Below are 26,911 nucleotides of genomic sequence, written 5' to 3'. Positions count from 1 at the left end.
GTTAACACTCATCTATCTTCTGCAGTTGTTGACTGCCTCCTGCACACCACAAAAGATCACAACAGTGGCTGTTGGCGATCAGCTATTGTTCCAAACTGCCCCCGAAGGCCTTTTTGTCCCCTGCTGCTTCCAACCACGGGTCATCAATTTATCACCTTTTTCCACCTCTATTACCACCAGCTCCTCCTCGGAGGGCTTTTAGTTGCCCTTAAGCAGCTCCGTGAACAACTGCTCAGGTCACGGTGTCCAGTGGCATCCTGCAATGTGTGTGTGCGGATAGTGTTTCTGCATGTGAGCGATGGAGCGTGGATGTGTGTGAGTGACAAAGATTAAGACCGCTTTAACACACGAACCGTGCGTGCATGTTGTATCTTATTTAACAAACCGTCAGCTTGTGTTTGAATCATTAAACCATATTGTGTGATGTGGCTGTAATCAATATCAATAGGGTTGATCTGCAATTGGAGCTCTCTACATCTCACCGCTAAATCACTGAATTACTAAATATAATTCTTTGCTTTACAGGGCTTCAAAGTAGTTGCTGTAGTTTTGTTTTTAATGAGTGATTTGACACGCTGTATTTGTTTTTATGACAAAGGCTATACATTCATTATTCAATCTTGGAATCACATAACCGCGGGCTCGAGTTGAAATGATTAGCCCATTAATTAACTTAGTCGAGCAACAAAAAATGTATCTGGCTGCATTTTGAATCAATGGTTCATGTTTTAAGTACTTTAAATGACAAAAACTCTTTGTTCTCGACTTCTCAAAGGTGACTTTTTTTTTAATTTTTTTTCAGCTTTTATGATGGTGAATAAAGGTAATTTCATGTCTGGGTAATGACCCCTTTTCACTACTTTCTAACATTTTATTGACCAAACAATGACTCAATGAATCAAGAAAATAAGAAATAATAATTCGTTGTAGCCCTGCAACAAAGTGTCTTGTGAGAGCGAAAGATCAAGTTTGAGTAGAACTGACCGACAATCTTCAGCAGTAGTTGCGACATAACTGTTAGTTTTATAGTATACCTGTAGAAAGCAGTGTTGGCATATCTTGAGCACACAGCAAGCCTGTACCTAGATGAATTCAACATCGCACCCTTTGGTGTCACACAACTGAGTCCTAGGAGTGTCTTTGTGGGTGTTGAATGCATGTTTGTGTGTTTGGATGAGTAGGCGCTCGCGCATTTGAGTGTTTGCTTTTAATCTTGTGCTGCCAGCTTAGAGCGACATTTCTTACCGGGGATTAGAGGATGTTAGAAGCACTGCTGTGAAAATAGTTTCTCTTTCGATCTCTAAACACATACAGACGCAAGATAAAGTGGCTGTTTGCGGTGTTGTTGTGTTTGTTTATGTCAAGCAAGCGATAAGGCCCCGCAATAGACCATGGCTAATATGATTTTATAAATACCCCGGCAAAGGATTAAATAATGAGCCATGTGGTCATTAGTGTTGATGGTGTTAATCGTGTTCTATATTGTAGGGATGTTTTAAATGTACTTCTCTCCGGGCCTTGTTACTGAGAGAAATCACTTTGTTGATTGTATAATTCAGTGTAATGAATCCAGATAAGATGTACTGATAAATCTTGTTATGACACGCATATTATATTATTTAATACATGATGGCTCATATGGTGTTTAGGTGTTGAAACTTAGGCTTTAGCTACACTTGTCTTTTCAATGCGATTTTTGTCATCCGATCATGCCAGGACGCATTAACTGTCTTTACGCTCCAAGATCGGGTCTTTTTTGCATTGAGATCCGATTAGCCAGACCACATGCTGAGGTGGCTTTGCTCGCATTGAGTGCGGCTCTCGGAAAGTTATGGACAGCATATGGGCACAATCCGGACAATTTATCAAACAAGGGTCTCTATTTCTGCAAAGGAGTTCCCCTCCCTCACGAGAGCAAAGGGAAGATGGGAGGAAACCGGGGCTGGAGCACAGCCGAGTCCCGTTAAGTCACTGCTTGTGAAATCCCTGATTTTCCTGCTTCAAAATAAAAGCTTTTAAAATACAAAATAGTGCAAGACTAAAATGTTTCATAAAATACAGCCTTTCCTCAATAATACAAGTCTACTAATATTGCCGGGTAAGCCGCAAAAATAATGGGGAACTTTTATTGTGTAGAATTTATAGGAAATTTAATGTGTTGATCACTGAATTAGCAGAGCTTAGTTTGTAGCTATTTGGTAATAAAACAAGTCTTCTTAAACAGCGGAGAAGATGAGGAGGTAACCATAAGGAATCATTTATACAAATTGAAATGTGTTTATCCACCGATATACAGACACTCCTTTGACCACAAAATATGTCATTGTGGGGACAGCTGAGTTTCGATCTTGCACATCCAATCACAAAGGTAGCATTTAAAAGGAAAATCTAACCGTGGCCTTATTATTGCAAACGTTTCCACTGAAGCCAAGCCCAAAGTCTTGCATAAACACTTCACAGATGATCCTGATCAGTAGTCATACAATCGGCATGTCTGTTGACCATTCTCTAAGATCGGTATTACTAAAAGTTAAGCAAAACTGTCATGTCCAAGTTTACACAGGTGTTACATTGTTTTGTCAGGCCTGCTAGATTTAGATGCTCTGTTCTCTCCAGATTGCGTGTGTGGATAATTTCCTCTTATACTGAGACGAAACGCACACTCTGACACGAGAAGCTGGCGTGACACTGCAACATCATAGATGGAGCGTGGGAAGGTGGATCAAAGCACAATTATCTTTAGGTCTTCTTGCCTCATATGGTCTTTATTGGCTGGCTGAGAGCCTCAAGTCTCTCATTAGAGCAAAGTAAATGAGCCCAGCTGAAGATCCTGTCCCACCGCCGGACAAATAGACCCAGTGCTGGCATGGGATGAAGACACTCTAATGAGCAGGAGATAATGGAGAGAAATCAGATCTATATGAAGCTCCTTGTGACATTACCATCCACTGTGGGAACTTCAGGTATTCTAAGCGGCGCCGCATGGCTGTCTCCAACTTGTCACGGTGATACTTCTCTCTTGCCTGTGTGAAATGCGGCCTAGTTTCAAGCGACGCTACTTCTGACTTTTAAGTAGCAGCTCAACCTGTCAACTCGACAGAGATTCCCTGTGAAAAGTGGTTTGACCCGGTGGCAGCTGCCTTTAGGGGAGACCAACAGCCCGGTATGATAGAGCAGTGTGGAGAAAAAAATCCAGCAGCACCACATTATTGTGATACTGAAATCATGAAGATTCTCCATCACACGGTGATGGCGCCTGCCATAACAAGCATCATTAGTGCTCGTAGAAATAATTTATTTGACTTAACATTGATACACTATTCGTCAAAGAACCATGTGAGACAAATTGTCTTTGTACCACCAGCAGGCCTGTAATACATTTAAATCCCTGCATAAATTGTTTCATATCCTGTCTACAGGCAGTTCCTAACGCTACTTGGTTTACTTGCATTTTTAATAATTACCTTGTTACCTCGCATAATTCAAATATGGGTCAGGATCAGAATGTTGCTGCTGGAAGATGATCAGAAGTCCAGCCTGTTCAGAAAACTAAAAGGTCTTCTGTCAGCTGGCTCTTCCTCATTCTTGTCACTTGTTTCTGTGTCCCCCTTTTTAGGTTGTGCGCGGCCCCCCGGCGTGCAGCACGGAGACTTGCTAAACCAGACCGAAGCGAACCGTGGCTCTTTCCCCCCCGGCACCCTGCTGACTTATGGCTGCGAGCCCGGCTACACTGCAGATGGAACCACCACCATCATTTGTACCAGCTCTGGAGCCTGGTCCTATCAACCGCCACACTGCGTCAGAAGCAGCGGTGAGCGAGTCTCAACAACACATTCATGAAACAAAGCTCACAAGAACATCATTTTGGATACTTTTTTTGTTTTCAATACAATACAAAGCAGTGTATGGTCTGTTGCAGTTTTTTTGTCTTTAGAGAAGATGTATTATAACTGGAATAGTTTATTTGCATTTTTGTTGCTATTAAAACATTTCATGGTTCAGTTCATAGAGTGATGGACTAAACATTGTTCTCACTTCTAGACAACTTTCTTAATGTCTGAGGTTGTGCAAGTGTGCTTAACATGCATGAATGACTGCATGGAAACTGAAACATCAAATCAGTTTAATGTCACATAGTATCATAACAGCAATAGTGAGTGATGTCCTTGAGCTCTAGCAGGAAACACTGGGAGATTTCACTCAATATCAGCTTTTAAACCACAGGAATCAAACCTGACCACAGGTAGAAATAACGGCAAGAACGCTTTCGGTACACAACCACAGCAACGCTTATTAAATTCCCTACCGCCTCTGCTTCTTCTCAGTGTGTTCACCACCCACTGAGCCAGAGAACGGGGGCTACCGCTGTCACCCGACTCCCTGCCACCGCCTCAGCCAGAAGACCGTCATCGAGTACTTCTGTGACGAGGGATACGCTCTGAAGGGAGACTACAAGTTCCTCACCTGCCAGAACGGCGAGTGGGACGGCCCCATGCAGATCAGCTGCCGACTCACACAAGGTCTGCCACCTCAGCTGACCTTTCATTTTGTGTATTGTGTCTTTGTGCACACACATAAACACACAGCTCCATGCAGAAATTGTAAACTACTATATGTGAACCACATTTTCACTTCCTCTTGTCTCTTCTTGTGCCCGTCAGACAAGGAGCCAAGCTCCCCGCTGGGTATACCTGCTTTGTCCATTGTGGCGTCCACAGCTAGTTCTGTGGCTCTCATCCTGCTTTTAGTGGTGCTGTTTGTTCTTGTACAGCCAAAACTCAAGTCCTTCCATCACAACAGGTAAGATACACACACACATTACTGTGTTCTGAACCCAAATATATACCAAACGTCACCAAATCTGGGTTCAGACTCAAAATGTCATTACAATTCTAAAAAGAGTTGACAATCACATGGTATAATAACCCACTTGCCAGCAGCTGTTGGTGTCGCTGTTTACAAGGAAAGACATGACATTATTTTGGGTGCTTTCGCTTCTCAGTTCTGTCGGGTCACTTTTAGTTTTCGGTGACCATAACTTCACTCAACGTAGCTTTACGTAACTATGTACTTACCATGTGCCTGCAATTTATTCAAAGTTCAAAACGCTTTTTCTGAATGAAATTCAAGCTGTTAAAAGGCCAATCTAGACCACTGCTTTGCTTAATAATAGAGAAGAAAGTCTTTAGAGAGTGAGATTGACGACAAAAATGGTGCAGACGTCCTGCCTGCAAAACATCCTCTGACTTCTAGTTTTGGTTGCCTCGAATGGACTCCATTTTGAGACTGTTCCTCAGGAAGCTGACATTTCCCCACATCACATAACATCGTCATATTGTTTGTCATGAATAGATTGCCTCATTTGACCTTCAGCCAGAAATGCAAATTGTGCTTTGTGCGTATTTTACTTTCCCATTTGCTTTACTGAAGAGGGTGAACATGTTGAAAAGAATCACGCAACCTGTTCATTGCCAGAAACTCTTTATTTCTGTTTGATAAAAAAATCTGGTGCTGTAAAACCACCTCCCAGTACGTGACAAAATGACACAGCAGATTTGCTTTGATTCCTTCTGTGGACACACCTATTGTTCAAGTTTCGTTGAAACTAACTGCATAAAGAAAAGTACTCCACAAGACCTGGCAACTAGTTTTACAAGTTGGCATTTCTTAACCACTTGAGAAATGAAAGTATAAGTATAAAGTAGGAGGTAATCTCATCATCGTCGGTAACTGCCTCTGTGATAAAAGCGGCCACAATGATTTTATCTCATGCTCATCGGCACTCTTGTTGATTGGGTTGTGGGCCGGAGAGCTTAGGGCAGCCTTCTATAAAGGGATTGTACAGTCAACGCTAATCGCCTCCTCTCAGCGGTTCTGCCGCGACACGCGACGCTGCATCATGCCGATCAAGCTAAGCCTGCTGTCGCGACCCACCTTGTTCACGCTCGTCCTTCTGTCAGTCTAACTCTTCCTCCGTCTCACCTTCAGGAGGGAGCAGGGCGTCTCGGGCCAGTCCAGCTCCATCATGGTTGAGGGCGTCCAGGTGGCACTGCCCTCCTACGAAGAGGCCGTGTATGGAAGCGGTGGACCCGGCGGTGCTTCTGGTCCTCCTCCTTCTCCGGCTCCCCCTCCGGCTCCCGCAGAGTCTCGAGTCCCGATCGTGCTCTCTGAGGGTCTTCCTCAGGGGGCCACGGGGAGCCAAGGCACCAGCAGAACACGCCACAACAGAGACTTAGACTTCTGTCTCCCATCCACATCCTCATCCTTCTCCTCCCGCCGTCATGCAGAGACGGTGCTGGTTCATCAGGCCCCCTCTTCCTCCTCCTCTTCATCATCATGGGCTCGAGAGCACCCTGGGGGTGCATGCGCAGGCCCCTTACCTCTCCGTAGAGACTCTGAGAGTAGCGACCAGCACAGTCTGCTTTCTGTCACCTCTATAGATGAGTTTTCTGATGGTAAGAGAAAACTGTTCCACACATTTATTTAATTAAAAGCCAATTCTTTCTATTAGATTACTGAATGATTTTCATTTCTAAGCATGCATGCATGCATGCAGGGATAAAACTGTGAAAAACAGTGAGAAATGTTAGGACTGGACTAAATTTGATAGAGAATAGTGTTACAAATAGCTTATTATGTGTATGGCAGCCGAAGCAGTGAAAACAGCAATCACATCAATGACTGAAACATGACATCCAGTAACACAGAAATGTTTTTGCTGATGTCATGGATTACATGACTGTAGAGCCATTTTTCTGTTCTGACATGCATGTTTGGTTCTCCTGCAGATATCCCCCTGCTGAAGGAAGCATGAAGCCTCCCAGCCTGCTGTCAGCATCAGCAGCGGAGGCCTGATTTCTCTATTGCTTACTGCTGACCAGGACTGACTGTTGCTGTCACCCCACTTCCCCCGATTCCCCTCAGCAGCCAGCAGAGAAAAGACTAGAACTGTGCCCCATTGCCCACGCAACCTCTTCTGCCATTACTACCCATGCAGAGCAAAGCCAACAACCAATACCCACAACGATGGAGCACCACTGGACGCAGCTACTGGATCAAAAGACAAAGACAATCCGGACAAATAAAGCATTGCCAGCTCAACATAAATCCTGTAGATCCGATGTATATGTAAAACATACATACTGAGTCACGGTGTGTGTAGTTTCTGCTGTGTTCATACACTTGCCTCCTCCCAAGTGCAGGTCTCTATAAAAACAGTGCTCACAGAGGCTTCATGGGAGAAGACCATAGCTATCGAGACTCTGTCTGGGATTACTGCGGATAAAAAAAAATAATAAAAAAACGTATGGCGTTTGCTCCTGGCGCTCAGAATCCTCTTCCCGCTGTACTTGAAAAGTTGTGAATGACGGCTGGGTTTTTGTGGCCCGCTTTGTGAATGCTGCATGTTGTTTTTAGTTATTGCTGTCACAGCACGGTGGCACTCTGAATGAAGCATGAAGCCTCATCTCTCTCTCCCACTCTCTCTCTCTTGCTTTCCGAGTATCAGGGCGGCGTCCAGCATATGGATTAGTGGGATTGAGAACCACTTCACGAGAGCTAAAAGGGTGCAGCATTTTACGAAGTACCATATCACAACTATAAAAATACCCTCTCCTTTCTTTTCTGTTGCCAGCTGCACCCACTATCTGGAAGGTGCTCCTTCTGTCGCATGAGTGGGATTGATTGGCGTTTTGGTTCCAGGACTGTGCTGTGCATCTCACTTGTAGGAGGAGACATGATTTCACAGTTTATGTAAAAGCCGAGGAGAGGGGGGGGGGGGGGGACTTTCAATGTGGTGGTTGGGCAAATGACTAAACTTTAGGGTTGTGCGTGTCTAGTTTTCTTCCCTGTATTTATTGGTGTGTTGCTCAGTTTGCTTTGAGTTGCTGATTGTGTGTGTGTGTGTGCGTGCGTGTGTGTCAGTCAGTCAGGCAGGCAGGCAGGAGAGGACATGTCCTCATATGGTAGGCCTTAATTCCTGATTTGCCTCTGTTCAGACCAGACCCCGTCTCTCACCAGAGGAAAATGTCCCTCCCAGCATTGAATAAGTCACATGAACAAACCAGCCTCACTTCAGGCAACAAGTCCACTGCACAATGTGTGTATTATTCATCCACTCTTGAGCTAGAATATTTATCATTTTCTGCTGAATGGCTGAAAAACACGAGTCCCCCGAGAGGAACTGGCTCCCGTCCACCTTCACGCTGAACCGAAGACTCTCCACTTTAGTGCGTTACGGACACGACTGCAACTGGTTGCAGAGGAACGTTAAAGTTTGGTGATATAGCACCTCGCCCTCGCCACGTACACTCACTCCCCCCTAATGCCAAGTGCAAATTGACGAGCGAATCATGGTATGTTGTCTGAAATCATCCTCTGTTTTCATCTCCAGTTGAAAAAGCTTTGGTGGTTGAGCTGGTAACCCTGGAAACAGCATGACTTCGTCGGATCCTGAGAAATACTTTTCAAGCTTCAGAGAAAAACTCAAACAAACGTGTCTGAATTTCTATTCTGATTTAGTTTGGCATTTGTGGCTGTCTGTAATTGTCAACGGCTCCATTATTAATGCAAACAGAATGTTGCCTTAGACTTGTACATTTTCTTTTCTTTTTTTTTTTGTATAATCTTAAGCCTCCTTGCTGGTTGCTTTCCAATACTGCAATGGATTCTGTTTTCCCGATGGCCTTACTCTGTTCTTTTCTATGCATAAAACTGTCTTTGTGTATTTATCAGTTTACTTGTGTTGTGGACACGACTGAAAATGTCCACTCTTCTCTGTCCTTCCCCTAGCTTTTACAGCTACTGTGATGATGATGATGATGATGATGATGATGATGATGATGAACCTATAAGCACCTATATTTCACTATTCTTTTGCTTCTTTGCTACAAGGCATTACAATATTATGGGATTGAAAAGAAGAAGAAAACTCAAATTCACTTTGCATTCAGAAGCACTGTTGTACGGTGTTGCGTCCCTGAAGATTACAGGTTAAAAAACTACACATCCTGATTCTTAGTTTCAAATGCTTTCAGCTTTGATTTTTCCTCTGTACATGGCAGTGGGTGTGAAGATAGTAATTTAATATTTGTATAAAGTTTAATTTAATTTTACAGTGTGTGTATATAACTTTCTAATTAAAGCTTTCTTTTGAATGTGGAAGATGAGGTGTCATTATTCAGACTGTTGTCCTACACTGTGTAATTCTCTCTCTCTCTCTCTCTCTTTCTCTCTCCCCATCTATACATACATCCATCTATGCATACATACATCCATATTACGGACACATTATCATACTGAAAATGAGGTCTGATGTCAAGACATTTCCGGTACCTACCACCCATGGTTCCCTTTGAATTAGATCCTGGATGAGTTGAACCTTTTGCACATAAAAATCCTGCTTGTGTTGAATATCAGCTTACACAATTACGGAAACACAAACCTATTTCCTGGCACTGCAGTAACCAATGTAATATCTCTGTAGTGCTTCCTGGTATGTCTCAGGCATATAGTAGTACATCAGTCACATAATTGTACCTCATGATATGTTTACCAACTATATACCCTGAGTGAGCTGGTACTCCATCTGCTCCATCAATTCAAAATCAATCTTTCTCCAGTCTGAAGGGAAATTGTCTTGGTCTGATTCATAACTGCTTCCTTGATTATGTTGCGTTTGATTTGACTGCATAATGTCTGTGGAGATTTAAAGCCATAGCACATTTTAAATGATTTCTAATAAACGATTCTGTATGGAATGAAATTATAAAGAATAAATAAAACGGTTATTACTGGCATAACTTGGTTGTTTATTGTGTGTCCTGCTGTTCTACTGTATTCGGCTCCCTTTCAGCTACAGCTGCTGTACAATAAGAGGTCCGGTCTTCCTCCCTGTACAATAATACTGTGTCTGAGCGACACCTAGTGGTCAGAATTAGAAACGGCACTCACAGCGTCATCCACCGTCAGGAACCCAAAATATATCGAAAAGGATGTGGGGAATATATTACGCATAGGCTGCATTTAACGTTTAACATTCAACCCAAAGTCTGATGGACAACCTTCACCCTAGAAAGGTAATGATGCATCTCCTTGTTTACTGTTTTCAGAAAGAGTTATGTCACTCATCTTGAAAAGATAACCTCTATTAAAGGTAAACATATCAGGAGTCATTGTATACTGTAAAGAACGTGATCAATGTGCTTTATGTACTTTATGATCATTGTTTGCATTTGTGTTACTACATTTTAACTGTATGAAATACAATGAAACATTTTTAATGTTGAACGACAATAATTTGTGTCTTTGATAGTTATCTTTATAAGATACACATTTGGTTCTTTGAAAAAGCTATTTGAAAAACAATGACAGTGTGCTGGGAGGGGAGTGCAAAAGTTTAATATTATTCAGTTTTACTGATTTTTTTCATGATTTTCATTTGATTATATTGAGCAAAAAAATCATAACGTTTTCACCATGTCACGAAACAACAATGGCAAACAAAAAGCTACTTTGCACTGTAGGAATGAACTAGCTCCAGGAGGTGGCGGTAACCCTCAAAGAAGGAGACGAAGAAGAAGATGGTGCAGAAGAAGAAACAGCAGGAGCAGAAGAAGAAAAGAAGAAGAATAAAAGCTGGAGGACCCTCCTGCGTTTACGTGCCCCCTCCCAGAACAGCATAGGCTCCATTTTGTTTGATTTTTTTGCGGTCACTGACGACATCCTGCAAGAAAACACCACCAGGACCACTTCAAACGTACGTGTACACATTTTAAAACGCAATGCAACATCGTCATACAGTTACCATTGTGTTAAAAAAAAACATTATCTGTGGCGCATGAGCATCGTGAGCTAAAAGCAGCGCGTGTCTCTGTGGTGAAATGTGGTCGCGAGGCCCGGCAGTTTGTCTGTCTGGCTCGAGCTCGCTCACCAAACTGACACACCGGGTCGTGTTGGGTCATTTGTCCTCCTCAACGGTCGCCGACGTCATCCCCGAGAGGACGATGTGAGTTAACCGTTACGTCTGTTTGCAGATACGCGTTTTCAACGACGTCGACGATGAGCGGGTGTCGTATCTTCATCGGCCGTCTGAGCCCCTCGGCCAGAGAGAAGGATGTGGAGCGGTTCTTTAAAGGATACGGCCGCATCCGAGATATCGACCTCAAGAGGGGCTTCGGGTTTGTGGTGAGTGTCGGAAACTACGTGGACATGTTGTCCGAGCGGCGTCAGTGTCGCTCAACTGACCAATAACGCCACCGTTCTGCGTTGAGCAGCGACGTTATGTTTATTTCTTGTGTCCAATCACTTTTAAGTTTAGCCACATTTGATACATGGTCGTCCTCATTTCTCTCTGTAGTCTGCTGGACGACACACCCACACGTTAAATGAACCTGTCACCATGTTGCTGGAGACTTAATCTCTGTCTGTCACGTGGTATTAATCTTTTTGTATTGTATTTGTGGAATAGAGCAATTATACTTTTACCTTTTTTGTTTCTCCTTAAAGCTACATTCAATACCCTGCAATGACAATGGGCAAATTATATCACTTGCGTTTATGTATTTGTACCATTTGGTTCTGGCACTTGCAAATAGCCTCAAATGTCAGTGCCAATCTTTATTTATTGAACCATTGATATGGGTATTTGCATAGACGCTATTGTGCCTAAAGATGATGCACACATGACGAGCTCTTGACAAGCTCCCCACAGCGTGTATATAAGTAAATAAGAGAGGCTCTGCTGCTGTATTTAAAATGTTAGAACTGGTAGGAAAAAAAGCAGTAAGGTCGAGAAGTTTTGTTGTAAATGTTGTCTTCTGTTTGTTGCAGGAGTTTGACGACCCCAGAGATGCTGAAGATGCTGTTTATGAGCTTGATGGCAAAGAGCTGTGCAATGAAAGGTAGGAATTTGTATGCATTTCCTTCTCCTCTTGCTATTACCTGTTTTCCACTGTCATTTTTTTCTTCTTCCAAAAACAAAGCCCAAACAAAAAGCATTTCCTGTTATTTCAGGGTGACTATTGAGCACGCTCGTGTCCGTCTGCGTGGCGGTCGGGGCAGAGGAGGTGGAGGTGGAGGTGGCGGTGGCAGTGCAGGAGGACGTTTCTCTGATCGTTACGGCCGGGGCTCCCAGAACAGTCGGAGGTAAAGTTTCACACGGGTCACCTGCTTTATGATGGAATGCAGATACGTATTACTGGATGTCATTCAAATACTGTGTGCAAGTGCGTTGTCTAAACGGCTAACTAAAGTTTTGTATTTTTAACATCATAAATAAGTGTTAACGGTTTGGTTTAGTCTAGTTTACAAGTTATTGGGTGAAAGGTTGATTATTTAGTTATTGCAGCCTTTTATAATCGCTAATGTCAGAGTTTAACTTTTTTGTTACTTTAGATTAACCTGATTTAGTTAATTGCTTCCAGACTGGTAACGTCTTAATATCCACTATGACTTAACCTTTCTGTTGACAAGTAACAGTAGCTAATTCTCTGTTCGTATTGGTCAATTGATTCAGTCTTTTTCCCATTCTCAGCCGAAACCCTCCTCCGATGCGCACTGAGAACCGCCTGATCGTAGAGAACTTGTCCTCTCGCGTCAGCTGGCAGGTTAGTTTTGCAACGTTTTCATACACAGCGAATCTTTACAAGCTGCAACACCACAAATGTTATTGCCATCTGCTTCCAACAATACACACTTGCAATTGTAGATTTACATGCTGCTAAAAATATAGAATCTCTGGAATCAAATTGATAGTTTGCTAAACTTGCTAATATGTTTAAACAGAAACTAAATTGTTTTTAGAAATGTTTTTTATTAAATCTGCTTATCATGCAGCTATGTAATAAGTCAAAGAGCAGTAACAATAAGAAAACAATTAATTTGTTCCTTTTTTCAAAATTTTAACCAATTCTTCACCCCTTTATTTGCCAGCCTGACTGTTGTGTCATATGGAAGAGCTCGCTTAAGGTGGAGTTAACCCCTTCTGGGTCCTTCTGTCTGGGTTGAGCCTCTGGTGTCAGCCAGTCTGTCCCACTCCTAGTTGACGCCTGCTGGTCTTGTGACGTGAGCGATCGCTCCACACTAAAGGCGCTGTCGGCCCCTTCGCCCCGCTCGCAACACCTCCTGTTGAAGGCAGGGGGATGACTGGTGTGTGGCTGAGAGAGAGGAAACAGAGAGTTGGAAGAGAGAAAGGAGAGGAGAGAGCGAGAGTCGATGGTGGTGCCGTATTGATCGATGGTTCGTTAATTTGAGGGGCTTCGGTCGATCGATATCCCCTCCCTTCCCCCTCTGGTGTTCCCGCACATCGCGAGCGAGAGAGTGAAATCCTCCCAGGTGCCCATGGATATAATCTGCTGTTATCCCGAGGTTATGGTGGGCTCGGAGAGCCTGCGGCCCAGGGGTTTCGCTCTCAGGTAGTAGTTTCCTCTCTTCCACCCTGTTCACTCTCTTTACTGAGGCAGGGTGCCGAGACGGGGCGGTCCCGGCATGGAGCCCTGTGCCCTCCTTGCCAGGGAAAATGGGGCTCTTGGTGCCAAAGGCTGCCCAAGTGGCGCCACTGCAGTTCAGTTCATGCAGATGGTGTTCATGTCTCTGTAGTTGTGATGAGTCCAAGAATCTTAAAGCTTTTGCAAATATTTTGACCTGTTAGCTAAAGTTAGCATTTGTAAAAAAAATAGCTTGATCTCTAAATTGGCAAACATTTAATCTCGACTAATCTTTTGTATGTATAGATGTTTATATGTATTTTATTCAAATAAAACACACACTTTTGAATTATTAAACGGCCACCAAGGTTCTTGGACTCCTCCTTCTTATATGCAGTAGCCTGTGTAGTCCTCTCAGAAAATCTAACCATCTCTCTTTTTGGGTAAAATCTGTCCTGTTACATGTTTCTGGCTGTGCTTGTGTCCTGAGCCTCTCCAAAAGTTGACTTACGTTTACATGTGTAGGACCTGAAAGATTTCATGAGACAAGCTGGAGAGGTGACATTTGCAGACGCACACCGGCCCAAGCTCAACGAAGGGTAGGACCATTAACCCCTCGTGGGTATCGCAGCGCCAGTCTTGTGTTCAATATCAAGCTTTCGTCTGCAATTTGAAGAACAATACTATCCAATTCACACACAACAATTGAATCTAAGATTGCACTTAATACTGTTTCATGTCATATTTACAGGGTTGTTGAGTTTGCTTCTGGCAGCGATCTGAAAAACGCCATGGACAAACTGTCTGGAAAGGAAATCAATGGCAGAAAAATCAAGCTTATTGAGGCAACCAGGAAGAGGTGAGCAGCTTTCTCTTCCACCCACGATTGGCTGCACACAGATGATGACCTCCACTCTCACCTCATTTTTCCCTTTTGCCCGTAATAAGAACACTAAGCTGAGGGATGTGTGAAGAACATAGTTTATTCCAATAAATAGATTTAATAGAGCTGTGCTGAATTGAGATGAGTATTTTATCCCATAAGGGAACTTCTCATCTTACACATGAGACGAGCCGAGAGAAAGCTAAGAAATCTTGACATTATAGTTCATACTACTACTTATACTTGTACATTACTACACATTGATGCTATTTTTATTAATTGTAGAAACACTTTTCCAGTTTTGCAACACGATGTGTGTTTGTTTGTTGTGCAAGAATAAAAATCATTCTAATGTTGTTCTTATCTCATTATTCCCCAGGTCAAGAAGTCGTTCCCGGTCTGGAAGTTCCTCTCGCTCGCGGTCCCGGTCCCGGTCCCGGTCCCGGTCTCGGTCTCATTCTCGTGGTCGCTCTCCATCTCGCTCCCCCAGACGTTCCCGCAGCCCCGCCCACAAAGCTCACAACCGCTCCCGCTCCCGCTCTCGTTCTCGCTCCCGCTCCCGCTCTCGCTCTCGTTCTCGTTCCCACTCCCGCTCTCTCAGTAGGTCCCCTGTCGGCGGCGCCTGCTCTCCAAACTCCAAATCAAAGGAGCCCCCCAAACGGCCGTCCAAGACGAGCAAAGCTGGCACCCCGCCCTCCCCTCCGCCCGCCCAGAGAGGCTCTCGTTCACGCTCTCGTTCACGCTCTCGTTCCCGTTCACGCTCACGTTCCCGCTCCCGTTCTCGCTCTACTGACAGCCAGCGCTAAGCACTGCATCCAAGTGAAATGGGAATCAACAGTAGAAACAACTTGATTCTGCAGGATCTGGAGCTCCCGCGACCTCTCCGGCACACGGAGACGAGAGCTTTGCTCAAGTTTGTTTTTGCCTGTCTGGATTATTATAATGATCATGAAGATGTTCACAGTTAAAACGCCAACACATTGTCGGATGGGAACAATTATACTCATTCATATATTTAATTGCAATTATAGGGCGACGAAATTGAATACCGTAAACATCCCTGTTACTCAGAGATGCTGTTTGTCACCCACATGTATGTTTACACCCAGCTCATCCATCCGGCTCGGCTGCAGGTCCTGTGACCCGGCGGCGAGTTTCACTGTGACTGGGTCTGTAAAGCGAGTATTCTCTACACTTTGAAGTGGGGACTTTGTATTTTTTGGGCAGTACGAGGCTTTTGATAAGTCGTGTGACCACTTTCCTAACTTTTTTTAAAATTACATTTTTTGGCCATTCGGTTGCTCGTTAGTTGGAGCGGTTTTAATCAATTTCCACATTTTTGTCCTTTGCCTCATTTTTTCCGTCTTCTACCTACTGTAGCTACGACAGCTGGCGTGTGTGTGTGCGTGTGTGCGTGTGTGCGTGTGTGTGTGTGTGTGCGTGCGTGTGTGTGTGTGTGTGTGTGTGTACACCTAGTGATGCCTGCATGTGATTTTTTTTTTTTTTTTTTTTTTTTCTCCTCAAAATTTAGAGTTGTATTATTGGCATTAAGCAGTATCAAGAACACGTACAGATGTGCGCACGTTCCAACAGTCAACATCTGTACAGTACATGACCTTCCCGTTGACTGTTAACTTTTCTTTTGTTGGGAGGTAAAACTACTTTGAGGATAAGGTCAACACTTTAAAATGATGTTTTTTAAAGTACAGTTTATTCTAGCATTGTAATTACATTTTTTTATTTTTTGGTTTAGGGTTTTGTGTACAGCATTGCTGACTTTTGTTTTACATAAGTGTAAAATGTAATTCCAAGAATGCGTGTAGGTACTGTGTCGGTTACCGTGGTTTAAATGAACGTGTAGAGTTTGAAGAAATTGCGACATTTTTGTACGTAAGGATTTTATTTTCAGTGAAAAAAATGATGGACGTTTCTATGGTGTAGGAATACGGTGGACTGAAACAATAAAAACAATTTTAACTAAATCATTCTTTTGTTTATCAGTGCTTTTTAATAACTATACAAATCTAAAATGAATTATAAATTAATTACATTCAGAGGCCTCTTGGTTTTTCAGTGATCGCTGGCTGATGCTTCTCTGTAGGACCGACAGAAACAGGATTAATGTAAACTAGTTAATAAATGAAGCTTTATGCTCTTACAACAGACTCAGAGCTTTAATTCCATATTCTGAATATCTTATCAAACAATAACTGGTCACATACTGGTCTCTGGACTAAATTGTGGGAGATATTTCTGAGATGATTCCTCTTATTGCGCGACTTAAATATTGTCTTGCTAGTTGAGCGTGGATGTTTTAATCTACTTAATGGATTGGCACCAAATGTCCAGACGACGTGAGCCCGGTCACAGTAACTAGTGTGTGTGTATATATGTATGTGTGTATGTATGTGTATGTATATATGTATGTATATACATTCATATATTTATATATATATATATATGTATATCTATATGTATATGTGTTTATCAGACCAACTGTTCAAAACCAAAACATATTCTATCTACATGGTTTTAAAATAGAGATTCTTTTTTTTCCTTAAACACTTGGAAAGAAATAAACGTTTGTGTGCTCCTCACATCTCTAATAGCGTTAAAAAAAAGATGGCCGACCAGGTCCGGGGGAAAGGACAGTTTCAGAATGGTCTTCTGACAGCCTGTTTCCATAGCAACTGTCCTCCTCTCCCTGATTCACAACTCATGGATACTTAAAGGAAAGGCCACTTATTCTCTGACATAGTTAAGACGTTTTAACCAAATGACTCACGACGGGCTGAGTCTGAAGAGCCAGGAGAGGACGTATCCGAAGCCGCCGCCGAGGGCCATGCAGCCATGAGGGGACAAGATGAAGCCCCTCGTTGAAACACGAGACAAATCAGATTTATTCACCTATGATTGGGTTTGTAATATCTCATTCGCTCCATTCACATCCAAAGCTCACTAAAGTTCCTTTATCACCATGAACTTGAGCTCTGTCGTTTATCTCCCAATTACAATATTCCCAACGAATTCCCAGAGATTTGCTCAAAAGGAAATGACTGAGCCTGGAAGGCTGGTCCAGCACTGTACGACTGCCAGGACAGGTGGTTTGAATCTTTGTGGCTCCGAAGGGAGAATTGCTTTTCATTTTGGTGACCCGTGACCTTTTGTTTAGGCCCACCCAGTGGGTGAAAATGTCCCCACACTTGAGAAAGCAATCTCACCAACACGTTGATCTGGAGCCTATGATAAGAAGAGCTACTGCAGGGTCACAAATCAACTCTGAACCTCAGATTTGACTCGAACGTGGAAGAAAAGTCCCTGAAGAGCGGTGAGTGCAGCAGCGTTCAATAAAGTGCTGCAGGAAAGAGTCCAAAGACCTGGAAATGAATCAGCATGTCATGTTCCCCCGTCTCAGGGTCAATGCTTTTTAGTTTTAGACTCCTGACATAAGCTCTGAGGTTAACACAGGCTCAAGAGATTTACATGTTTTGTTTTACAAAATAAAATACATCTGTAAACAGCCCTTGTGTGTCTTAAAGATCACTAGATTCATACAATTACGTTGTCTGTACAGACGCCACATGACAAAAAGTCTATTGAGTTTCATTTTTAACAATCCAGTGGTGGTCACATCATGAGTGTTTTACTGTTTTGCACCCTGTGGAGGGTTAAAGGTCATACTTAAAAATTTAAAAAAAATGTGTCATTGTTTTGCAGCAGACTTGAGTATAGTGTGTTGTTAAATGTGTGAGGTGTGGTGCACATTAAAGCCTCCAGGGTGTGCTTGTGAGACTTTTGCAAGTATATTGTCTTCAGGCTGGTGCAAGGCCTCCTCCGCTGTGCAGGCCAGTCCTGCTGCACCAGAGTTCCTCAGAACTCAAGATGGACAATCAGCAGAGCGGGCACGGCATGCACGTGGTGGAGTCTGACGCCGAAAAACACACAACAACCTTTTTTTTTTTTTTTAGGGATTTTGGCATACACTGGTTTGTGACTGGGTTAAGGTGGCAAATCAGGAAATAGATGAGGATGATGACGTGGATTTTGATGGCTGGACTCCAGTCTCTTGTGGGAGAGGAGGATGAAAGAAGGGAGAGAACAGAGGAGGTGAGGGAAGTTTGAATGGGAGTCAACGTAAGAAGAGAAGTTGGGAGGAAAACAGTTCTGATGAAGGACGTTGAGTGGGTCGTAAGAAGATGGGGAGGGAGGAATTTTTTTAAGTTATCCTTGAATTCAGAAAGGAAGACAAGCGTGTTGGTTTTAGCCCAATAGCCTTATCTCGGGAAGTGAAGAATAAAAAAGATTGGAGAGGTGGAGATGGCTCACATCTTAAGGGATGGAAGCTTGTTGGTCAGATGTAAAACAGGAGAAAAAACAAAGTATGCTCATAGAAAATATCTAAGAAAATTATGAGAAAAGATCTTTGGGTGAGCATTAGATTTTTTTTCCTTTCTTTTTTCTTTTGTTGTCTATCTTATGCATTTTTCATTTTATATTGATGATTTTGTAATTTTGTCATGTATTATATTTCATCATATTATAAACTTCCTGCACTGTGATATTCATTCATCACTGTTGGGATATTTATTGTTTGAATTGTGCAAATATTTTTTTTTTTTAAATAATAATTGCTAAGAACAGTTCTTGAAAGAAGGGCTGACAGCCGATCTGTTGTTATTGAGTTTCAGGAGTCCGTGCTTCCGGACAGAGTCATAATAGGATGCATACAGCACATGGGCAACAGAGGGTCCCCAGTGTGGATCACAGAGTTGAGGATCATGTGCGGAATAGATGTTGTAATTGTGGCAGCCCACACAATAACACATTGTGGATGTGAAGTCAGGAAGAAGGCTGTGAATCCAGCAGGTAAAAGCAGGAAGCAACATGAGCTATGCAGAGGCTGTGAAGAGGGCACGAGGACGAGGGGAGAGGAAGGAAACACCGAGCAGAGGAGCTCTGTCCCAGGAAACAATACAGCACTGACAGAGGAGTTGGTTCTGTTCACTGCATGTCATGCATTTTACCGACCAAGTCAAACACAAAACAGAGAACATTTAAGAAATACTGAGGGGAGCTGATCATTTATTTGGAGTAAAAAATGCATAATTTAATATAATGTAATGCATCCAGGGAGCATATTCATAAAAGACTCTGTGACTATCAGAGTAGCAAACTTTTACAACCCATGGAAGACACTTTCCATTGATTTACTGGATGAATTAGCTGTCCAGTTCGAAGGGAACGTGATATGTTGTAGAGATTTTAATGCTGACTGTGCATGATGGGGTAGTGTTAATGACGACAATGATAGAAGAGTTAATGGAGATAAAAAAAACCTAGTGTGCTTAAATAATAGAACTGGGACCAGATTAAACATCAGAACAGGAACCCAGTCTGCCGTGGACTTTCGTATCTGATTCACTGGCAGGCGTTAGCTCCTGGGAGGTAATAAGAGGAATAACTGTAGGAAGTGACCATTATCCAATAATCATTGAAATAGGGCGTTTAGAAGAAAATGAGACAGAAGTGCAACGGAAACGATCTTTCAGCAGCGCTGACTGGGAGGAATTTAGAGTGATCAGTGATCAATAAAGGAAGAAAGAGTTTATTAGTGAAGATGTTGAAGAGTTAAATGAATAGTTTGTTAAGCTATTTGAGACGACGTAAAGCAGTCCATGCAGAAGAAGGGAGGGAAGCATGAAAAGAAGATTGTACCTGGTGGACGAAAGAATGTGATGGAGCATTTACATCCTGAAATAAAGCTCTTAAAGTATTAAAGAAGAATCATCATTTTCAGAATTTTATTGAGTAGAAAAAGTTATGAGAGTGGATGAAACAAAACAAAGTATGAGGAAGAAAAAAAAAACGTTTTTAAAGATGGTGAAACCACAGCAGTGAGAGGTGAGGAGGAAGCAGAGATGTTAGCAAAAACTGTTCATATTCATAATTCAGGCAATAAGAGTGAAGAGCCCCACGTTGTTGAACTGCACCATCAGGGAGGTCGGTGAAGAGGTCCATTTCATTCCATTGTCCCAACTCCTGATCCCGTTCAGGGGCGTTGGACGTAACATTGGACAAAGGTCAGCAGTTTATCGCAGGGGATATAGAGACAGACCCCTTCACACTCACATCCACACCTATGGGCGGTTTGAGAGCCCTCAATTAACCTGAGCTGCATGTCTTTGGGCTGAGGGAGGAAGCCCACGCTGCCTCGGGGAGAACCTTGGCCCCTGCTGCTGTGAGGGGCCACTGCACCCCCGTGCAGGCAGGGAAGAGGGATTTGTAAAAATAAAAAGGAAATAGGAAATTCTCACAAAATATGTTGACAGATATGAATCAACCACCATTGCATATGAACCAACCTCAAGCAAATGTATCTATTCACAACCCCCTTCGCACAGCACAAAGCCACACAAGAGACATAAAACTGGAACGTGAATATTGTTTTTAGGGGCCTAAATATACTTCACAACATTTCTGTTCTGCAAAAGCAGAACAGAAACTTGCTTAGCAAGCAAGTTGTAGTCCCCCACTAAACATGAAGAATCTAACAAATAACAATTTGTTCTTAACAATTATCTCGATAAACTTGAATTGTATGATACGAACCAGAAAAATAAGAATATATATCTTGGTTCTACACTTTCCCGATTCAAATAATGCTTTTCAACATGTTTATAAAAAGAGCAGACCGAATCAGTCACCAAACAATGGCCTATGGCCTCCGCTGCTCTCAGGTCATTTTATAGACTCTGCCCCTTTGCCTTGGTCTTAATGATAGGCTATATACTCTGTTACCTGCCTCCCACAAAACAATCAAATAATCAGAGCTCAGAGTCAAGCAGCCAGGAAGAAGAAAAGTCCATCACACGTCACAGAAGAAAAGTGTGGGCTGTAACACACATGCAGAATCACTGTATGCTTTTACACGGAGCCCAACCAGTAGAGTGGCCAAAGTTCCTGACAGCTTTCATTTGCTGGGTAATCCTGCTGCTGCTAACCAGGCTGCAGAACCCCTCTGGGGACGAGCATGGATGAATTAACTACAGCTGCTTGTTGGGAGGGAAGGCACGCTGCCACAGGGAACGCTAACTCCTCACAGAAGAGCATCCTGGACCGGGGATTGAACCAGTGCAGCCAGTGAAGAATTATGTGTAAAAACAGGAAATTGTTGCAAAATATGTAAACAAATTATGGCTAAACCACCATTCCTCTACTCACAACTGAGGAGGCTCAAACCACACAATAAAATACACATGCAAATATATTCCCTTCAGCGCAGCACAACGCCCCACAAGACAAAAAAAAAACAAAAAATGTTAATATTGTTTTACAAACCTATTTAAAAACCTCTCTGTTCTGCCTTCCCACAATGCAACCCAATAATCGGAGCTCAGAGTTAAGCAGCCAGGAAGAAGAAAAGTCCTGAAGAGAGACGGAGCAGATTTATACAAATACAGATCATGTTTCATCCTGCACGTGATGGACAGAGGAGGTCTGCAGACAGCTTGTTGACGAAAACATGCAGCACGGAGGATAAGTGCCTGAGGACACGCTACAGGCATGATCTTCTTATATATATAGGTTCATTTTCAGTTGCACTTAATATGGCGCCACAACTATAATGCATTATAGACATGCCTACTATGTGAGTGAGTGCTTATAACTATGATATAAGCAGATAACACAGCATATAGATTGGTATAGATGTCATAGAAAGTGCTGCCAAATCTCTTAATCTAATTTTCTTCAATTTACAGCCATCATGTGGTCATTTAGAGATGAAGCAAAGCGACATGCTCACTGTCCTCTGCAGAAATGTTGAGATCCTGAAGTCAGATACTTTGATTGTATTTCATAAATAACTCTCATATGCATCTCTGTGTGCTCCGTGTTGTTTTATTAGAAGTGTTCATTGAGTCTGAACCGGCGGAAAGGTCGTTGTTGTGCTCAGTGTGAGTCACAAGCTTTCAGTTCGTAGTACAATGTTATGATCCTGGCAACCTTTTCATGTTTTTCTTTTTTTTTCCACTGATGGCTAAGACCCTGTATTTCCAAATGTGTCCATCCATCCATTTTCATCCGCTTAGTCCGGGGTCAGGTCGCGGTGGCAGCCGGCCCAGCAGGCCGACTCAAGCTTCCCTCTCATCCGCAACATTTCGCAGCTCATTCTGGGGGATCCCGAGGCGTTGCCAGGCCAGATATCCCAGCTATCCTCGGGAGGTAAAATCCCTCCAGCGTGTTCTGAGTCTTCCCCCGGGGTCTCCAGTTGGACGTGCCTGGGAAAACCTCTCATGGGAGGCGTCCAGGAAGCATTCGAATTACATGCTTGAACCACCTTGTGTGGATATTTTTGGTTTAATATTGAAAAAATACAACAGTCTAAACGTGGCAAAGAAACATAACTTGATATATTTCATTATTTGTCACAACATATGTTTTTTTTAGCACATGCTGACTTCACCTGCTAGTTTCACACAGATATATGTGTTTATTTAAGGACTGTATTTGTCAGCAATTATAACTTGTTTTGTCCCCCAGAAGGAGTCAAGGTTGTTGTTGACAAATAATAAATAAATGATTTCAACTACAACTGCATTCTGTTGTGTTATAAACCTTTTATTCAAAGCTTATACACAGATATGTATCATGTTATTGTCACTCTGGCTGTTGCAAGACAGAGAAATAGTCAAACAAACTGTAGCTCACAATAATAAAAGTATTCAAGCAATCTGATAAGAAGTCTTGAAGCGTGTTTTAATAAACGTTTACACAATTTTATTAGTGATATTAAGACATTTCAGGCATTTAGGATGTGCGTCCTGCTGCAGGTGTCTAATTAAGATGATCACGATAAGCTGTTGCCAACTCCTCAATGTACTTCTCCCATTTTCTTGTTTTTTTAAAGTGCTTTCCAACCAAAATGACATATTTCTGCGTAAAGTCCCTTAAATCGAGTTAATCTGTTAAGGAAAAGCACACAGTGTTTCCTTCCCTCAAGCCTCCTTGTCCTTTGTGCTTCGATGCCAAGTTAACCAACCACATCCTCCTGGCTGCCGTGCTCACACGCTGTGTGCAGATATCTGCACAAATTGCCTTCACAACATTTCTCACATCTATTTTACACCTGTAAAAAAACACACACACATAAAAAAAAAGACCCCACACTCAAAGGCATACTGACTGTTCTGAAGGTGGGAATTGCACACCTTTTCTTTGAGATCCGTTGGAACTAAATGGAAGAAGCCCTCCCGAGGGGAAACTCCAGAAACAAACACTTGTCCCTGCTTGAAGTGTACAACTGACAGATTTCTTCGCAGCGATATTTCAAATAGTGTGTTGTTACCTGTTGGGCCAGAGGTTCCTCTACCGTTCTCTGCTGCTCTCTCTGAAACAAAAGCGACTTGTTCTGTGTTTGCGGCCTCTTTGTTATGTCAAGCAATGACACATGGAGGCTACTGGCTGAACAGAGATGCCATCTAGTGCAACGCTTGACTCCTGCAGCTTGAGCTAACGTCAGAGGTTTTACATTCACTCAGATCTGATACAACTGAATTGGGGAAAACATGTCTCTGGGTTACTATTTATATAAGTACAGTATCCTTTGCTCTCAATATGGAAATGATGCTCTCAAAATGGCGGACAAAATTAGATCCTGTCAAGAGGAGAGCATTAGAAACCTAAAAGGAAGATTCAGAATTAATCCCCGCGAACCAGGAGATCATATTTTCCCAGGTACAAATTTTGCAAATGATCCCAGATGACGTGCAGTTCACAGATTGTTTCTCTGAAGCTCATGCTGAAGTTCCTGACAGCTTTCCTTTGCTGGGTAATTCTGCTGTTGCTAACCAGGCTGCAAAACCCCTCTGGGGACCAGAATAGATGAAAGAGGAAGCTCGTCGTGCGTGCAGCTCTGTGCAGCAGAGAAGCTCCTACATCACTCGATGCATTCAACGTATAGATAGACTTACTGGCGCATTCATGTGTTGCTGTGCTGTGAGATATACAGTCAGCTTTTCATGAGCTCAGGAAAGAACTCTGTTTTCAGCTTTGTGACGATGCATTTTCCAGCTGATCCCATTTGTTTTGTTTTTTAAATAGTTGAATTAGCTTAAGCAGTGAGATAATTCACCAACAAAGGAACACGTCACGCTTCAGTTTATCAGAAGAATTAAAAATCTATTTTATAAATCACAAAGTTGGAAGATGCATAGTTACCACTGGACGAGAGGAGAGGTGTGAAAAAGAAAGTAATCCAAAAGCTGTCAGAGGAATAGTTGAGTACAAATAACAGTACAATATTAAGTTGCATGCAACGGGCATTTCAAGCATAGCTTGTACTTAAATACGATGAGCAAATGTACACCACTTGTTAAAAGATTGTAGAGGAGATCATTTGAAAAGAGGAAAATAATCAGTGTACTAAAGTACAAATTGGTGTGATGCTGATCTTTAGTGTATTTATTGTCCCGTCAACCAATCAGCTACCAAAAGGTCTCACCCTGCTCATTTCCCATCAACCTCAGTCTGCTTTGTTGTGCACCGCTCACTGCTCAGTCCAAGAAGAGAGAACACATAAAGGGCTGTGAAGCAATTGATCAAATAAAGTTATTTACGAAACATACAAATGAGATGTGAACACCAGTAACATCACTGGTGTACCTGAGGGCCGGGTTAAATTATTGTAAATGTTGTTTTCTTCTAACTGCATGTGTTGAAATTGACTGCATTTGAAACTAGATGATATGCTCACCCAAGGCCTGTATGTGCAGAGAGAAAGTATTCCATACCCTTAATCTGATGGCATGTCTGACACCCCCTGCCCTCCCTTTTATAAATCATGCCCTGACAACAATGGCAAGAACATAAAAAGTCTCTAATGGTGACTGCGTACATGGGGCCTGTCCAGTGCAGTCTGTAATTTGATGGAAGGGGACAAAAGGAGGGCATTTTAAGGGGCATGGGCGGAGGGGAAGGAGACTCTACCTGGACTGATCAACTTTATAATTACAGCTCAGTGCTTAACATCCCTGGATTTTGACTACTTTCCGCCCCCCTCCTCTCCCAGCCACTGCTAATCGGTGTCTGAGCTCCCTGCAGCTTGAATAGTATTGAGTGAAATGGTGCTAAAACACTTCATAACTCAGCTCAGGCCTTGGGGTGGGGGCGGGGGGAGGCATTAAGGGTGTGGCAAGACTTGGCAGTATGAAAAATCTTGCTTTCTGTTTTGCTTGGCCTCATTACCATATTTGTTCTGTTACATTTCCCATCCCTAGAGGTAATTCGAAATGCCATTGCAGAGCACAAATGTAGAAAGATGTTTTCTCACTGCCGACCATGAAGATAGAGCGGCTTCACTGCAGCGGATGCATTATTAAAAGCCCGGCCTTATTGTGTTGTCATCCTTTACATAGACCATACTGCTACGGACCATGTTTCTGGGTGACCCCGTTTGGCTCTGCTGCTGCAGGACATGCAGTGTAATTCTATAAAATGGTGGATGGGGTGAAAAACTTGCAGGGGAGGGGGCGAGATATAGCGGTAAAACAGGAAGGGGGGGTGAGCCCAGAAGGTGGAAGAAGAGATGGTAGGATCAAGGTCAGTGCAGGTCTAAAGCCCCGTGTCTGTATGGAGGACAGGGTGTCGCCCGCAGCTGCTGTGGCCTCTTGACCTGTTGGGGGAATAGATGAGCCTGCTCCCAGTTTTTTTTTTTTTTTACACATTTACTGATTCACTGTTGCAGCGCAAAGTAATCCACAGTGTAAGCTCCTTATCTACAGCACAATTTTGTGAAAACGGAAGCACCAGAGCAGATTATTCGCAATGTGTCCTGAGACCAGTGCACGGACTGAATAAGACATTTCTTTCTCCACCATAACATGGATATAATAATCTTGAAAGTAAGTGTTGTGTAAAGGTTCTGCAGCGTAAGCCTGAATGGCAGATTTTTAGGGCGAGAACCGAGTATAATGTACTTCATACAAAAACAAAATAGTAAATAGTAATAGTAAAATTAGCGCTTGTTTTGCATAAGCAACAAACATTTACTTTGTCAAATAATAATAGCAGCAGAAACCCAATTTGCAAATATTTGGATAATTGATCAATTGTTTAACATGAAGCACGACAGCTATTTGCACTTCGACTTTGCTTGAAAATAAAGAAAAATATGAATACAAAAAGATATATCAGTAAACAGACCTGAATTATAGGTGGTAATAGAAAGAAAACACATTAATAGTGCATATTTGCAGTTTGTTGTACATGCATGTGTGTGTATGTGTGTGTGTGTGTGTGAGTGAGTTTGTTTTCCTGGTGCACTCCTAACATCCACGTGTCTCAGCCATGGCCTTATTTAGCTTCTGTGACATACAAATTTGATTCCAACAACAATTCCCATAATGCTCCTGAAAAAGACAGACGGTATGACGTCGTAGGCAAGCTAAATGCCTCCTGGATATTGTAGTTTACAAATAAACCTTGCTCTCTATTTCAGTCATAGAAAATAACATACCCATGTTAAAACCCATATTCACCAAATTAATCTCTCTTTTAAAACTAGTTGACTTAAAAAAAACACAGAGTAAAGCGTACTGTTTTAAAG

The 26,911-nt window shown here is 42.6% G+C and overlaps 2 protein-coding genes across 2 annotated transcripts in view; both read left to right on the top strand.

Annotated features, from left to right (window-relative positions):
• susd6 (sushi domain containing 6) overlaps positions 1-9,162 on the top strand; it is a 30,148-nt gene extending 20,986 nt beyond the window's left edge. Inside the window, exons 3-7 of the mRNA XM_068577315.1 lie at positions 3,617-3,811; positions 4,326-4,520; positions 4,662-4,800; positions 5,989-6,455; positions 6,789-9,162. Of these exons, the coding sequence (XP_068433416.1) occupies positions 3,617-3,811; positions 4,326-4,520; positions 4,662-4,800; positions 5,989-6,455; positions 6,789-6,814 (1,022 nt within the window). The 3' untranslated portion in view covers positions 6,815-9,162. The remainder of the gene's footprint in view (positions 1-3,616; positions 3,812-4,325; positions 4,521-4,661; positions 4,801-5,988; positions 6,456-6,788) is intronic.
• Positions 9,163-10,556: 1,394 nt separating this feature from the next.
• Positions 10,557-16,292, top strand: srsf5b (serine and arginine rich splicing factor 5b). The gene is made up of 8 exons (XM_068576938.1): positions 10,557-10,756; positions 11,034-11,184; positions 11,830-11,900; positions 12,013-12,144; positions 12,533-12,605; positions 13,950-14,023; positions 14,176-14,283; positions 14,687-16,292. The coding sequence occupies exons 2-8, from the start codon at positions 11,059-11,061 to the stop codon at positions 15,111-15,113; spliced, it is 1,011 nt and encodes a 336-aa protein (XP_068433039.1). The 5' UTR covers positions 10,557-10,756; positions 11,034-11,058; the 3' UTR covers positions 15,114-16,292.
• Positions 16,293-26,911: the final 10,619 nt, after the last annotated feature.

Source organism: Clinocottus analis, unplaced genomic scaffold, assembly GCF_023055335.1.
Source record: "Clinocottus analis isolate CAN_PGR_092001 unplaced genomic scaffold, fCliAna1.0.p SCAF_15, whole genome shotgun sequence".
NCBI lineage: Eukaryota > Metazoa > Chordata > Actinopteri > Perciformes > Cottidae > Clinocottus > Clinocottus analis.
Note: the sequence above shows the minus strand (reverse complement) of the source record. Positions and strands in the feature narration are given on the sequence as shown.

What these genes read in the sequence shown, in the direction of transcription:
- srsf5b (XM_068576938.1), top strand. Translation starts at nt 11,059, where the DNA reads ATGAGCGGGTGTCGTATCTTCATCGGCCGTCTGAGCCCCTCGGCCAGA. An exon ending in AAAGAGCTGTGCAATGAAAG is followed by an intron (nt 11,901 to 12,012) that starts GTAGGAATTTGT and finishes CTGTTATTTCAG; the next exon opens with GGTGACTATTGAGCACGCTC. An exon ending in CGGCCCAAGCTCAACGAAGG is followed by an intron (nt 14,024 to 14,175) that starts GTAGGACCATTA and finishes TCATATTTACAG; the next exon opens with GGTTGTTGAGTTTGCTTCTG.